The sequence below is a fragment of the Prosopis cineraria genome, unplaced genomic scaffold, assembly GCF_029017545.1.
Source record: "Prosopis cineraria cultivar Desert tree isolate PC_DT_omini unplaced genomic scaffold, ASM2901754v1 PC6, whole genome shotgun sequence".
NCBI lineage: Eukaryota > Viridiplantae > Streptophyta > Magnoliopsida > Fabales > Fabaceae > Prosopis > Prosopis cineraria.
In genome coordinates this window covers 40,359,265-40,376,714 of record NW_026555337.1, presented here as the reverse complement: position 1 = coordinate 40,376,714, position 17,450 = coordinate 40,359,265, and the positions used below count along the sequence as shown (strand labels likewise).

Here is a 17,450-nt window from a genome sequence, read left to right as displayed (position 1 = left end):
AATAACATTTTTATAATCCGATAAACCAGTATCAGAAATGGAGAAGAAATTCATCTGAATAAACTAGAATAAAAAAGTACAAATATAATCCAATTATATACTTCTATAAGTTGTCATGTCTTTTATAGTGATTTAAAAATACAAAAGCACTTACAAAACAATCAAACAAGCATCAATCAAACACTAGCTACTTCTTTATGATTCAATTTCGTAAATACTTATCAAACAATTTGGGAAAACATATGTAATATCTCAGTATATATATTAGAGTCCCATTTTCTTTTACTATGTATATTTACTTTAATGCCCTTAAAAAAACAAAAAACACAGATAATATCATCAGATATTTCTTCTCTTCCCCTTTACTTCTTCATTTTCTTTGTTCCTTCTCTATAGCTTATTCTCGCCAAATCCTCCTCCGCCTCTGTTCTTTCCTTTCGTTTTTTTCTTTCGTTCGCCAGTGAGGGTGCAGGTGGGTCGTCGATCGCTAGTGGGTTCCGAGAGAACTCGAGACTTCTTCCTCCTTGTTTCTTTCCGTGCGTGGACGTCGAGTAACCGGGATACTGTTACCGGACGTCTGAATTTGAATTCCTTCACTCCCCTGCGCACATGGCCGACTTCATCTTCTTCCTTCCTCTGTTTCAAGTGTTGCTGATTAAGTGAGTTTGATTTCTTCATCTTTTTCCTTTGTGCTGTCAGTATGTGTGTGCTATGTGGTTGCTGCACATTGATGGAGGTTAAATTTTAAATTCTTTCTTTTTTGAATTAGTGCTGTATGTTTAGGTAAATATTGCTACTTAATTAATTTTAAATTGAAGGTTTAGTTTCTGTTGTTGTACGGGGAGATCATGACATATGTATACATATTATTGACATTAATTCTTGGCAAAGGACAGTTTAAGAAGTATGATTTGGATTATATTATAACAATACAGTTAGTTAGGCTAAGAATAAAATGAAAAATTTAGAGGCATAAATGAGGGTAAATGGAAAATTGATTCAATTTTTTGAAAGACTTATTAAAATTTTATTATATCTAATAGGACTTCAGAAGATTTTATTATATCTAATAGGACTTCAGAAGAAGAGAAGCTTGACTGAAGTTATAAAAAGAAAATTTTAAGAACTCGATGATATGTCAAGTAAGTAAATAACATTTCTCAATTAAAAAAAAACAAGAAGTCAAGATATTTCTCTTATTTTATTTATTTAGTTATTGATCTATTTTAATTGTTATAAATAGATCTTTTTATTGTGCTTTATGATTAAGCTGATTTAAAGTAGAGAGAATGAGAAATAAGGACCTTGTAAAAATATTAATATCAAATTAGAACTTTTTAACACTAATGTTTTCAAATTTCAATACTTTTTCTATCATGTTTTAGTACTATAGTTCTTAATTTGGCATTACTATTGTTACAAGATCTTTATTTGTTATTCTCCCTTTAAAGTATGTAATTAGCTTATTTATTATTTGAGTTTCATTATGTAGGTATTCTCATGGTATTATGTTTATCAAAAATATTATACATGCATGGATTGGATCAATAATAGATGAAAACATTATTTGTACTTTACAAGTTAAAGAAAAATTTTGAATCATAAGTATTTTTGGACTCCATGCATGACAAGAATGTTTTATACTACTGAATACAAAATGTTGGTTGCTAATGATAATTTTATTAGCTCTTGACGTACTATGACACACCTAGCTAGCAGGTATATTGGAGGTGCTAGGCCGTGTGTCCCAACACATGTGGAAAGGAAGGAATGTAATTTTGTGGATATAATCCATGTGTATTATTCGTAAGTTTTATATTTGTGCCTGTTTTTCATGGTTTCTAACCACGTTGGATGTTACTTACCCTCGTGGATTGTATGTCCACACCTCTTGTTCATTTATTTAAGTCCTAACAAAAACAAGTTTTTCAAGTTATATTTTCATTCTTAAAAATTGTATTTTTATAATTTGTTTTATATGAAAGACATTCCTAATTTGTTGATTATGATTCTTTACTTCCTCTTTTTTATTTATATTACTCAATTATTAAAGATAAATTGTGCAATTATTTTCCAATACCATCTATAAATAGATTAGTTACTTATTTCCTGTTTTATATGTTCATGATTATCTAATTTATTATTATTATTATTACTTTTATTATTATTATTATTATTATTTAGGGAAGTTATTTGTAGAAAAATTTTGGTATTCTAACAGTAAAAGTAGACCTACTCTTCAATAGATCTTGTGTGACTTCTTGAGACAAGAAGTACTTTGTTGCTCCATTCACATTGTGGATTAATGTAACTATTTAAGTAGTTTGTTTTTGCTTTAGAGTTGCTCTACGAATCCTATAGGTAGAAGCCTTGTTTAAAGTGTTTTGGATTATATGTGTATATATACTGTATCGAAGTAGAACTCCAAATGCTGCTTGGATATTATTCTCTTGACAAGTTATAGAGATTTTGGGTAGTTTAACTTACCAGGGAGGCTTGCTGAAATTTCTACAGTAAGCTTGAATATTTTATGACTGATGGTATTTGTTTAATACAAATGATGATTATATGATAATATTGGGTAATTAAAATGTGAGACATTACATGGGTTTAGTTTATGGAATATGAGTTTTTTTGTATTCTAGCCAGTCACACTTTAAAAATTCAAGTGTGACAACATAACTTTGAATCCTTACACTTTGCTTGAGTTTTATTATAAATCCCTGCATTTTTTTTAGTGTTCTAGATTAAAACAAAACTGTAGAGACGTAGAGGATAGTAAAAAAGTGCAGAGACCTATAGTAAAATCTGAAACACAAAAAATAAGAGTGTAGGGATTTAGAATATCGAAAAAAAAAAAGTGTAGGAATTTACAGCAAAATTCGAGCAAAGTGTAGGGATTCAAAGTTATATTTTTCAAAAAAAATTTCTCTAAAACATTTATCTAGAATGCAATGCATTTATCTAAAGTTCACCTCAGCAATCGCAGAAGGATTAAGAGCATTGGCCAACTTCAGTGCCTTCTCTTCATCTTGGCTACTTACACTCTCTCTCATCTCTTGGCATTGAAATTCCAGCAATTTGACACGCTCTTCCATATTCTTCACATCTCCCTTGACCTTAGTCCATTTACTCTGCATAAAAAAAAAAATTTCCAATTAATAGCCATTTAAGTGCTTCAATCAGCTCTAAAGAATTCTTGCACATAATATTTTATAATTGCTCACACCAAAATATTTAATCACTTAAAGATTCAAATGACAGAAAAGCATAGATTAAGAAGCCGTGCACAAACTGAATTTCTATCACTTTGACTCTTAATGTTTTGTTATCAAACTGATTGCAGTTGCATGTAAGTTGGTTCATAATGTTAATCTAAAATATGGTAGATGAATATTAGAAAAGTAAGGCAGATGAACATAATGAGTACTTCAGCGGCATCAGCATCTTCTCGAGCTAACTTGGCATCTTTTGAGCATGGGCTAATTCTTGATTAATCTCTTCAATTTGCCTCTTGCTAGCTGCACCTCATCATCTTTCTCATGTCTAAGCCTTTGTACAAGTTTTTGCTCTTCTTCCAGCATTCTCTTTAGTTTAGCACATTCACGCTGCAAGATCACATATGAATTAATAACAGTAGGCAAGTGATGCAGTTAAACTGTCATACCAAACCTGAATTAAAAAAAAAAAAAAAAAAACCATTATACGAATTTCTTTACCAGTTACAAACATGAAGAAAATAACAAGAGCAATATTATTTTTCATATTTTTATAAATTTTACTTCTTTTTGGTGGGGAAAAACCAAATTAAAATCACATTTTCAAATATTGCCTCAATCGATAAAGTCACTAACCACATGATTACAACATGTTTCACCTAAGAAAGAAAGATAAGAGGAAATAGTAATAATTTTTATTGATACTTGATAATGGCATACATTTGCTTTAAAATGATGGAAGGATCTAATTTCCCACTGAATAAGGGAAGCATTAAGTAAGAGCTTGCTAAACGAAGAAACATTATGAAAAAGTACAGATATAATCCAACTATTCAAGTATAGATGTTTCAGCTATTTCCCGCAGGTTATCCCTTCTTTTTTAATAAGCTTCAAAGACTTTAAGTTTGAAATTTTTTTAAAATTGAAAACAAATGTTAATATTCGATGAAAAACCAAATTCCTTATTTGTTACACAGCTTTCGGAAATATTAGCAATAAATTCTTTTAAAAGTTTATGTCAAATAAGATAACATGCAATATTAATAGAGGTAGGCAAACTCAAAGGTAATTAAAATAAATAGTAACGACAAGGAATACCTCAGCAATTTCAGAAGCAAGTAGGGCATTGGCTAACTCTTGTTCCTTCTCTTCAACTTGTCTCATGGCGCTTTTTCTTGTCTCATCACATTCTGGCTTTAGCAATTGCAAAAGCTGTCTCTGCTCTTGCAACTCTTTCTTTGCCTTAATCCATTCATTCTAAACATTAAAGCTACCCATTAATAGCCACTTAAGAGTTTCAATGCATCCTATACTATTATTTAAGTGCACAAAATATACCATTGTCAATGCTCCTCATCAATATATAGAACCATAGAGAGGAGAGTTAGTTCAGAGTAGAATTTAAATAACAGGCATAAAAAAAAAACTGCTAGGATATAGTCTATGAAAGAAGCACAAGCCAAATGCACAGAAGTAGAAACAGGGAAAGAGGTATAAAATACTTTCACATAGTAAATATGGCAAAAGAAGGTGATGGAGAAAAAAATGAAAGTAAAGCAGAAAGCAAATCACCATTGACCTAACCAGCACACGGTCCCAATTACGTTCTTCTTATATTCTTGACATGTGAGATTATCACCATTCTTACCATATTCCAATCATTATTCCCCGATACAAATCAACCTTGTCTGTTGGATTAAAAAAGAAAGTCAACCTTGTCCTCAATGTTGAGCTAGACACTGAACAACATTAAACGAAAGACATGCATAACCATGTCTTGCCACCCAAACCAGGCACAGCAAATTCCTTTCCACTGGATCATTGAGAAACTAGTAGAGATCTTTAATGAGTAAAAACTAAGTTACTTAACATCAACTTGCCATACTAAAAATTAAATACTAATCTGGTAACGAGGAAGACACACAGGAGACAATAGAAATGTCTTCCAACACGTAGCTGCTATGCGTGAATGGACATACCTTGTTTTTCTGTTCAGTACCCTTTCTGCCTTATATTTGGTTTCTTCTCTCTTTTCTTCTGCCACAATATTAAGAAGAAGATTCTGTGTCTCCCTCTATATTTTCCTCCCTCTAATCTCTTCTCTGTCATCTCTCTCTGCTCTCTATATCAGCTCCTCTCTCTATCAGTCTATTCTCTCATGCCCATGTCTCTTCTCACCTGTCATTTGCCTTTTTATCCCCCTCTTTAGCTCTGTAATTTCTTCCGTTAGATCTTGGATTTCAAGGTAAACTTTGGATGTCTTGCAAAAACAAAAACAAAAACAAAACAAAGCAAAAACAAAATGGTGCACCATTGGAGAAGCGAACACCTCATTATCAGAGCAGTCAATTCATCCATGGTCAAAAGTAAAAATAAATGGCCTCACCAAATTTGACTCATGAAAACTGGCAATGGAGACACCTTGCAGCAGAATAATCATAATTGTAGTAACATTGCCTCAATGCTCTACATCTTTGACCAGCCTGATTCATAATAATCCTCATTTGAATGATCTCACTATTGATGGATCCCAAATCTTCGTCAATTTTGTCCAGACAATTGATGAAAGCAGAAATTGTAAGGATCTAACCTATCAAAGAGGCACTGATAAAATGCAAAGAGAATCATATTCTTCCTCTGAATCCGGAAGGAACTCCACTGGCTTTTTCACCCAATTAAAACAAGAATATCCATATCCCTCCTTAAGAGTGACTTCCATAACACCGCGCAACTCAAACCTCAACCTAACCAAACACAATCACATTGTGTTGACTCTCCATTCTTCGAAATTCCTTTCCATTGAACGAAATCATTATTCCTACTTCCCACCATAACCCCAATTATGCACAGATAGAAATTCTCCATCATTCAGATTGGTTTGTATAAATCTTTAAATCACAAGAATCCTGTATTTTTCTTTTTGCAATGATCATAACTCCTTGTAACCTAGGTCACTTTGTTTATTTGTCTAAAAAATGATAGATAAATTATTATAAGATAAATGAAACAAGATATCAACACAGATCGTACCTCAGCAACATCAGCTCTAGTAGTAGCATACTCAGCATTTTTTCGCATATCAGCTAATTCTTGACCTATCCCTTCAATTTGTCTCTTAGCTAGTTGTGCCTCATCATGTTTCTCAAGTTTAAGCCTTTGGACAAGTTTTTGCTCTTCTTCCAGCGTTATCCTCAATTTCTCACATTCACTCTGTCCAACATAAAAGTAATCGAGTGATACAAGGAATTAATACATTTGACTCAAATGGAAAAAGGGGGGAAAAAACTCAATCATCAACAAGTATGCATCGGTACATACAATCACAACTTACAAGCATCAAAGGAACTAATATTAGAGCAACATCACTTTCATCTTTTCATGTATTTTGCCAAATCAAAATTTGTAGTTTTTAACATAACAAAAGCCAACTTAAAACTCAAATTATTTTCAAATGCATCATCACACTTTATAAAACCACACGCAACAAAATTGCATCATGGTTAGCCCAACTATGAGAAATAAATAAATAATTATGTTAAATTATTTATTTCATACCTCTGTGTTTCATAAATGCATGCATTTGCTTTTAATTTACAGATGGATAAAATTACCCGCCCTACGAGAAGCAACTAGAAACAGGAAAAAAAGACATTTTCAACAACATAAACACATAAATACAAATAAAAGCCAACCATATACTTCTTTCAAACATGTCTTTTTTCTTGTCCCAAAAAAAAAAGTCTTTTTTTAAGATTTAACAGAAAGCAGTGCTTTTCAAAATGATCGACCAAATGCTAATCAATGATAAAGGAACCTGCAAGAAAATTTGGTGGGATGCTAACCGCTTCTTTATTGTAGATTTTAGCAAACACTAAATTTAAAAAAAAAAAACTTCAAAAGGTTTATCAGGATTAAAATTCATCTTTAAAGCAGGAAACAAACTATAAAAAAATATTCTGAGAAAATAACTGGGACAACGACAATTCGACAAATACCTCAGCAACTGAAGCAGCATTAAGGGCATTGGCTAGCTCTTGCTCTTTTTGTCAACCTGTCTCAGGACGATTTGCCTTGTCTCCTCACTTTCTGGCCTTGGCAACCGCACAAGCTCTTGAGCTTCTCGTAATTCTCTCTTTAACTTAACCCATTCATTCTTATAAACGTAAAAAGATACTAATCAATAGCCACTTATATACTTTAATCTATCCTAAATAATTTTCAAAGGGCTTGTAATATCTTATCATAACTGATCACATAAATACAAAGAATCATTTGGGGAGCACATTAGCTAAGGGTAAAATTTGAATGACAGATAAAAAACCAATTTTAATTTGAGAATTCTCAAATTTATGAGTGGCGCACAAATAAATATATCACACAGCCTTGTTAGTCTAAATATTGTGAAAATTTTAGCATCAGAAATGAAGAATCCTGTGATACAATGCCTTGTAAGTTTGTCTAAAATATGATATAATATATATACATATAACTGTGGGGAGGGGGCTCAAGACAAGCCAAAACCTCAGCAACATCAGCTCTGGTTGCAGCGTACTCAACATCTTTTTGAGCCTCTGCTAATCGTTGACTCATCCTTTCAAATTTTCTCTTGGCCATTTGTGCTTCATCTTCTTTTTCTTGTTTAAGCCTTTGCACAAGCTTTCTCTCTTCTTCCAGCAGCCTCCTCAATTTAGCACATTCACTCTGTAAAGTTAGCAACAGCTCCAACTATAAGGGAGTGATAGAGTTGAAGTATCACATACAATTCAAATGGAAAAGCAAGACACGATTATCAATACATATACATATTTCTTCACAAATTACAAACAAATCCCCTCAGTCCTATCACCTCCCCCACCCCCCAAAAAAAAATAAATAAAAAAACTTTGGAACAAAATCAAAATAAAAAAGTATTGACATAATCCGAATGGAACATATACATGAAATAAAAGTAACACCCAGAAATACCTCGGCGGCGGCGGCGGCATTAAGGGCATTGACGAACTCTACAGCCATCTCCTGAACTTGTCTCATCTCATGCAACTTATCTTTTCCCCTGAAATTCCAGCTTTAGCAATTCGATTAGCTCTTCCTATTCTTGCAACTTCCTTTTTGCCTTAATCTACTCATTCGGGAACGAAACAAAGATAAAAGCCAATATCATTGTTGTGAAATGAGGGGAAAAGATCCATAGAACCCGATTTGGGTATCTACATAAAGATCACGTAACAAGAGTGAGAGAACTAATTGCACAAACACCCAAAAAAAAAAAATTGATCACTCTCGTCAGTTCTTACAGGTTTCTAATTGCAGAGCGCATCAAGCAAGTAATGTGGTAGAAATATCACAAAATATTAAATCTACATGAGAAATATGCTCACGAAGACAACTCTGCACTTGCAGTTTTGCTGTTTCTGACACTCTTGCCCGCGAAAAAACTGAGAACTGTTCAGCAAGTGGAAAGCTTAGAGTGGATGAAGCTTCCTGTTTTTCTGGTCAAGAAATTGTTGAAGCTTCCTTAGTGGTGACCCTGACCGAAGCCAGAAGAAAGTAGGGGAATCGGAAATAGCAAACTGTAAGTAAAACATTCAAAGACAAAGGAGAAAGGGAAAAGCAGGGAGTGAGGGGAAAGAAGACCACGACTTGCTGTTGACGTTTCAAGGGAGGAACCTCTTCATTTCCTTACAGGATTAAATCAAATCATATTGTACGAAAGATTCCCTAATTATATATTACATAATTTAAAAAAAAAACAATATGCTGATATTGTTATTGAATTTTTTATATTATATTTCAGCTACCTAATTGAACCGGGATCGAAAATTTTATGTCCATACTCTCTTTATTTAAAAATATAAAATATTTTTATTTAAATTTCACTTACTAATAAAATAATTATTTATTTTTAAATTAATTATATTTTTTATATTTATATTTATTAAATACTCTATAATAAATATAAGTCTTTTATTAATAAAGGTGCTTTAAAAAAAAATAATAATTACACTTTAAAAAATTAAAAATATTTTATATTTTTTACCGTTCAACTCTTTAAAAAATATTTTATATATTTAAACAGAGAGAATATCAATTGATAAGAAAGTAACTTACTAGTAATGTATAAATTTGAAATATATTTAATTAAATAATCTAATTCATTTTAATTTATACATTTCAAATTTTATATATATTTTGTTGGGTATTAAACATGTGCATTTCTTCTAACAGGATATTCAAATCTTATTTGTCATATTGTAAAAAATTAATTTCCTTTCATTAAACTCAATCTTATCCTTTAAACAATTAAAAAATCATGCTTTGAACATGGGAGAAAATTTAATGTTGTCCAATGGGATAGAACTCAAATGTATAATTAAAAAAGGGGGATAGAGATCAAATAAACAAATCAATATTATATTATATTAGGAGAATGACATCTATATTTTAAAATTTAAATTAATGATATTTAAATTTCAAATATAATTTTTTAAAAAAATAATTGAAAAAATATGAAAAATATAATTGTAAATTTAAAAGTTTTAATTGAAAATGCATGTTTAAGTGTCAAATATAACTATTAGGTTATAGTAGAAATTTCTATTTATAATTGTTTGAATTGATATATAAAATTTATTTTTAGAAAAATTGTCAAATAATTATTATTAATTCAGTTTTTGAGGACTTAATTATAATTAATTTAATTTTTTGAGATCTAATTATCACTCTTCCTATTATATTAGTATTTCTAAATGAAGATTATTCTTGAATAGTTTGGGTGAATTTATATGAGCATTTAGAATCCTTTTACAAGGTAAATTACTTAATAAAAAATCATTCCTACTATCTGCCACTCAAAATCATTCCTATTATTGAACAACGGGGAAAAAAAGTCATTCCTCGTGTTACGAAGAATTAAAAACTATTTCATAATGAGAATTTTATTTTTAAAAATGATTCTAAAGATGAAATAAAATAGAGAGTCCTTCACCGAATGTAATTATAAGAATGTGCAATTGTGGATTGGATTGAGGCGTAGCCTACTTGATAATGGCATACATTTGCTTTAAATGATGGAAGGATCTAATTTCCCACTGAATAAGGGAAGCATTAAGTAAGAGTTTGCTAACGAAGAAGTATAATGAAAAAGAACATATATAGTCCAACTATTCTTTTAAGTATACGAGTTTTAATGACCTTCGAAGACTTTAAGTTTGAAAAATTTTAAAAATGGAACAAATGTTAATATTGATGAAAAACCAAATTCCTTATTTGTTACAGCTTTTGGAAATATTAGCAATAAATTGAAAGTCTATGCAGAATACGATAACATCCTGACATATAGAAAAGTAGGGAAGAGGGAGAAAGAAGGGGAAACAGAGGAGAGGAAGAGAAGAGCAAGAGAAGAGAGACATGGGAGAGAAAGTAGAAGATTTTTTTCTTTTTTATTATAACTGAATAGTATTTTCTATTATGAGAAAAAGCAATAGCACCTGATTCACACTTAGGACCCCTTTGTATAGGCTCCTATACCATTCATTCTAACAGAAACTAACTAAACTGCTTATTCTTTATTTCTTTATTCTTTACATATCACATGCAATATTAAAAGAGGTAGACAAACCTAAAGGTATATATAAATAAACAAGAAGAAATACCTCCGCAATTTCAGAAGCAAGAAGGGCATTGACTAACTCTCCTTCCTTCTCTTGTCTCATCACATTCTGGCTTTAGCAATTGCAAAAGCTCTTTCTGCTCTTGCAATTCTTTATTTGCCTTGATCCATTCATTCTAAACATTAAAGTTACCCATTAATAGCAACTCAAGAGTTTCAATGCATCCTAAACTATTATTTAAGTACACAAAATATATTATTGTCATTGAGCCTCATCAATATATAGAATCATTAAGAGACGAGAGTTAGTTATGAATAGAATTCAAATAACAGGCATAAAAACAATGCTAGGATACAGGTCTATGAAAGAAGCACAAACCAAATGCACAGAAGGAGAAACAGAGAAAAGGGTGTAAAAATACTTTCATATAGTGAATATGGTGAAAGCAGGAGATAGAGAGAAAAATGAAATTAAAGCAGAAAGCTAATCACCATTGCCAGCACATGGTCCCAATTATGTTCTTATTTTTTTGACATGTGGGTGATCACCATTCCCATCATATTCCAATCATTATTCCCCCATACAAATCAACCTTGTTTGTTAGCTGCAAAAAAAAAAAAAAAAGTCAACCTTGTCCTCATTTTTGAGCTAGACACTCAACAAAATTAAAAGAAAGACATGCACAACCATGTCTTGCCACCCAAACCAGGCACTACAAATTCCTTCCCCCTGGATCATAAAGAAACAAGTAAAGACCTTTAATGAGTAAACACCAAGTTACTTAATATCAACTTGCCATACCAAAAATTAAACACCAATCTGGTAACAAGGAAAACAAACAGGAGAGAGTATAAATGTCTTCCAACACATAGCTGCTATTTGTGAATGAACATCCCGTGTTTTTCCGTTCAATACCGTTTCTGCCTTATATTTGGTTTCATCTCTCTTTTCTTCTGCTACAATATTTAGAGGAAGCTAATGCATCTCCCTCTCACATTTTTCCCCTCTTAATCTCTTCTCTGTCATCTCTCTCTGCTCTCTATTTCAGCCTCTCTCTCTATTCCAGCTCTTATGCCCATGTCTCTTCTCACCTTCTCTCATTTTGTCTTTTTTATCCCCCTCTTCTGCTTTGTAATTTCTTCTGTTAGATCTTGGATTTCAAGCTAAACTTTGGATGTCTTGCAAAAACAAAAACAAACACAAAAGCAAAAAACAAAATAGTGCTCACTTGGATAAAAACAACTTATTGTCAATTCATTCCAGATCAAAAGTAAAAATAAATGGCCTATTCCGACTCATGAGAACTGGCGATGGAAACACCTTGCAGCAGAATAATTATAATTTTAGTAACATTGCCTTAATGCTCCACATCTTTGACTCATCCTGGTTCATATCTTCATTTGAATGATCTTACCAGTGATAGATCCCAAATCTCTGTTACTTTTGTCCAAACAATTGATGAAAGCAGCAATTGTAAGGATCTAACTATGAAGAGGCATTGATAAAATGCAAGGACGAGAAACTTATTCTTCCCCTGATTCCGGAAGGAACTCCACTGTTTTTTTCACCCAATTAAAACAAGAATATCCATATCCCTCCTAAGAACTACAGGTCCCTTCTAATAGGAAAATAACACTGTCCAGAAAGGTGATTTCCGCAACAAGCTTGTGCAAGCTCAAACCTCAACCTAACCAAACACAATCAAATTGCCTTGACGCTCCATTCTGCAAAATACCTTTCCATTGAATCAAATCACAACTCCGACTTCCTACCACAACCCTATTATGCACAAATAGAAATTCTCCATCATTCAGATTGGTTTGTATAAATGTTTAAATCACAAGAATCCTGTATTTTTCTTTTTGCAATGATCATAACTCCTTGTAAATTAGGTCACTTTGTTTATTTTTCTAAAAAATGATAGATGAATTATTATAAAATAAATGAAACAAGATATCAGCACTGATCATACCTCAGCAACATCAGCTCTAGTAGTAGCAGACGCAGCATTTTTTCATGCGTGAGCTAATTCTTGACCTATCTCTTCAACTTGTCTATTGGCTAGTTGTGCCTCATCATGTTTCTCAAGTTTAAGCCTTTGGACAAGTTTTTGCTCTTCTTTCAGAATTATGCTCAGTTTGTCACATTCACTCTGTAAAATTAGCAATGGGTTCAACATAGCAGAAATGGAGTGACACAGGAAATCATCAAATTTGACTCAAGCGGACAAAAGAAAAATAACTCAATCATCATTTCATCAACAAATATGCATCTGTACATGTTTTCGCAACTTACAAGCATCAAAGGAACTAATATCAGAGTAACATCACTTTCATCTTTCCATAAATTTTGTCAAATCAAAATTTGTCGTTTTTAATATAACAAAAGCCAACTTAAATTCAAATTATTTTCAAATGCAGCATCACTCCTAATAAAACCACACACGACAAAATTATATCATGGTTAGCCCAACCATGAGAAAGAAATAAATAGTTATGCTCATTTATTTGTTTATTTATTTATTTTATTCTCTGTGTGTTCATAAACGCATACATTTGCTTTTAATTTACAGATGGATAAAATTATCAGCTCTGTGAGAAGCATAAAATCAATGTAGCTGTCTAAAGCAATATTAGAAACAGGAAAAAAGACATCTCCAACAACATAAAAATATAAAGTACAAATAAAATCCAACCATATACTTCTTTTAAGTATGTCTTTTTTCTTGGCCAAAAAAAAAAAGTACATCTTTTATTAAGATTTGACAGAAAAAGGTGCTTTTTGAAATCATTGATCAAATGTTAATCATTCATAAGAGCACTTGAAAGATAATCTGGCATGACGTTAACTACTTCTTTATTGGAGTTTTAGCAATCACTAAATTAAAAAAAGAAAAAGAAAAACAACTTCAAAAAGTTTATCTGGATTAAAATACATCTTTCAAGGAGGAAACACACTAGAAAAATTATTTTGAGAAAATAGCTGAAGCAACGACAAATTTCTCAGCAATTGAAGCAGCATTAAGGGCATTGGCTAGCTCTAGCTCTTTGATGTCAACCTGTCTCAGTACAATTTGTTTTGTCTCCCCAATTTCTGGCCTTAGCGTTTGCACAAGCTCTTGAGCTTCTTGTAATTCTCTCTTCAACTCAACCTATTCATTTTCATAAACATAAAAAGATACCAATCAATAGCCACTTAAATACTTCAATCTATCCAAAATAATTTTCAAAGGGCTTGTAGTATCTTATTATAACTGATCACAAAAGTACATAGAATCATTTGGAGAGGAGATTATCTATGGGTAAAATTTGAATGACAGATAAAAAACCAATTTTAATTTTGGAATTCTCAAATTTTAAGAGTGGCGCACAAATAAATTTGTCTTACAGTCTTGTTAGTCTAAATATTGTGAAAATTTTAACATCAGAAATGAAGAATCCTGTAATACAATGCCTTGTAAGATTGTCTAAAGCATAATTGCGGGGAGGGGGGATCAAGACAAGCCAAAACCTCAGCAGCATCAGCTCTGGTTGTAGTGTACTCAACATCTTTTTGAGCCTCTGCTAATCGTTGACTCATCCTTTCAAATTTTCTCTTGGCCATTTGTGCTTCATCTTCTTTTTCTTGTTTAAGCCTTTGCACAAGCTTTCTCTCTTCTTCCAGCAGCCTCCTCAATTTAGCACATTCACTCTGTAAAGTTAGCAACAGCTCTAACTATAAGGGAGTGACAGAGTTGAAGTATCACATAAAATTCAAATGGAAAGCAAGATACAATTATCAACACGTATACATATTTCTTCACAAATTACAAATAAATCCCATCTAAATTTGGAACAAAATCAAAATTAAAAACTACTGACGTAATCATAAGGAACATATTCATGAAATAAACACCAAGAAATGCCTCAGCAGCAGCAGCAGCAGCATTAAGGACATTGATGAACTCTACAGCCATCTCCTGAACGTGTCTCATCTCATGCAACTTGTCTTTTGTCCTGAAATTCCAGCTTCAGCAATTCGATTAGCTCTTGTTATTCTTGCAACTTCCTCGTTGCCTTAATCTACTCATTCGGAAATAAAACAAAGGTAAAAGCCAATGTCATTGTCGTGAAACGAGGAGAAAAGGTCCATAGAACCCGATTTGGGTATGTACCTAAAAGATCACGTAACAAAAGTGACGAGAGAACTAATTGCACAAAGATCACACCAAAAAGAAAAAAAAAAAAAGAAAAGAAAAAACTTGATCACTCTCATCAGTTCTTACATGTTTGTAATAGCAGAGCGCATCAAGCAAGTAATGTGGTAGAAATATTACAAAATATTTAATCTATCTGAGAAATATACTCACGAAGACAAATCTGAACTTGCAGTTTTGCCGTTTCTGACACTCTTGGCCGCGAAAAAACAGTTAACTCTTCAGTAAGTGGAAAGCTTAGAGTGGATAAAGTTTCCTGTTTTTCTGGCCAAGAAATTGTTGAAGCTTCCTTAGTGGTGACCGTGATCGAAGTTAGAAGAAAGTAGGGAACCAGAAATAGCAAACTGTAAGTAAAAATTCCTACAAGTTTTTTTCAGGCCTGATTCCTTCCTACAGTTTACAATTACATAAACTGCATTTTACAAATTAAAATTGGGTTGAATTATTGTAACGTGATTTATATTTAAATATTGTCATATATAAATGTATGTCACTCTCTCACACACACATCCATACATACATGTATAAATATGCAATTTGATAAATTTTAAAAAATATTAAAATTATAATTATAAAAAATTTAATGTATTAATATAGAAAATATTTCTAAATATTTAAAAACTTAATTTGATCTACTTAAAGAATAATATATATATATTACAAATAATAAAAATATCAAATTTCAAAAGGAAGTGTGAAAAGATTAAAAATTTATTCAATAAATTTAAAATGCATTAAATGTGTTAACTTAGATTTTAATTTAACTAGTATAAAAGTTTCAAAATTTAGCTTTTGGTCTAACTTTGGCAAAGAAAAGCTAAGACTTGTTTGGCAACCTGTTTTAAAAATAATTTTTTATTTTCTAGAATAAAAGAATAAAAAAAATTTATTTAGTAACGTATTTTTAAAAAATGTTTTAAAAAAAATTAAAATATTATTTTGGAGAATAAAAAATATATATTTTTATTATTTTCTTATTCTCAAAATATGTTTTACAAAATACTAATTTTCAGAACAATAAAACAAAAACAATTTCAAATATTCCCTTAATTTGTCAACTGCTTTTACCCAACATAGTTTGTTATCCATAACTAACTTTTAAGCCTACAAATTATAGTTTAAGTCAATTAAATAAAATCCCAAACAAGCACTAAATTAAATTAGGATGTACAAAATATTCCCTAATTACATATTACTCATTTAGTTATATCTTTAAACTAACATTAACTTTTCATATTCACCCATATTTAATAAAGTGTTTTAATTTAAAATAAATAAAAAGTGATTTATTTATCATATATAGTTTTGAAAAAAACACATTAATTACATTTTAAAATATTAAAAATATCTTATATTTTTTGAACATTCAACTTTTTAAAATATTTAGAAAAAAACATTTTTAAAAAAATGCCTTACATTTTTAATTGAAAAAGTATATATTAAAAAAAAACAATTGCTGAATTGTTATTGAATTTTTTATATTATTTTCAGCCATCTAATTAGACCACGACCGAATTTTTATTGTACACATCAATTGATAAGTAAATTAATAGGAATATATAGAATTTGAAATGCGTAAATTAAATATATTTCAAATTTTATATATTTTTCAATCTACTTTTTAATTATTAGTTATGAAACTTTATTAAATAGAAACATCCTTACTGTTAAAAAAAAGCAGAAACATCCTTTAAATAATTAAAAAATCATGCTTTGAGTATGGGAAGAAAACTTGAATGTTGTCCAATGGGGTTTACAAGAACAAACCGATATTACATCAATATTTCTAAATGAAGATCATTCTTAAATAGTTTAGGTGAATTTATATAAGCATTTAGAATCCTTACAAGGAAAATTACATAATAAAATTCATTCCTATTATTGACCAATGGAAAAAAGCCATTCCTCGTGTTAAGAAAAATTTAAAACTATTTCATAATGAGAATTTTATTTTTAAAATTGATTATAAAAATGAAACAAAAAAGGCAATCCTTCACCTAATGTGATTACAAGAATATCCAATTGTTGATTGAATTGAGGTGCAGCCTAGTCCATTAACATCAAGATTGAGACAACGTTTTGGGCTTTGGCATGAGGCAGATATTATGGGTATTAATAAATAATTAATAAATATTTATATTGTTCCTAATCACAATATACTCCCTTCCTAGTGTTCCTAATAAATATTCCTATATTTCAAACTTTAAACTCACCCCCGGCTGCCAAAGGCCAATAACAAAAATATAATAGGTTTATTTGAACTTAACAAAACATTAATTTTTATATACCCTGAAGAGTTTTTTTTTTTATTGCCCATATGTATCTTGCTATTGGATTATTGGAGATAATCGTATTTAAAGTATAGTTAGACACAAAATATGAGCATCTCTTTAAGAAAAAATTCAAATCCTAGTTTGCTAAGTTGTG

At 30.8% G+C, this 17,450-nt stretch overlaps 1 protein-coding gene across 7 annotated transcripts; it reads right to left on the bottom strand.

Moving 5' to 3' along the window:
• Positions 1-171: 171 nt before the first annotated feature.
• On the bottom strand, positions 172-8,899 carry LOC129312502 (uncharacterized). Of its 7 annotated transcripts, none has more exons than XR_008593600.1 (10): positions 8,859-8,899; positions 8,597-8,745; positions 8,184-8,271; positions 7,740-7,919; positions 7,214-7,371; positions 6,249-6,428; positions 4,317-4,475; positions 3,431-3,608; positions 2,976-3,134; positions 172-720 (listed from the first exon to the last, which is right to left on the bottom strand). XR_008593600.1 is itself a non-coding variant. In XM_054955148.1 (3 exons), exons 2-3 carry the CDS (start codon positions 8,247-8,249, stop codon positions 7,677-7,679), a joined length of 309 nt encoding a protein of 102 aa, XP_054811123.1. In that variant the 5' UTR covers positions 8,250-8,271; positions 8,597-8,846; the 3' UTR covers positions 7,408-7,676. The 7 variants fall into 7 exon arrangements, 1 of the variants encoding a protein (XP_054811123.1); XR_008593599.1 differs by having other exon boundaries at positions 8,853-8,892; XR_008593602.1 differs by lacking the exon at positions 8,859-8,899 and adding an exon at positions 5,198-5,962 and having other exon boundaries at positions 8,597-8,846.
• Positions 8,900-17,450: the final 8,551 nt, after the last annotated feature.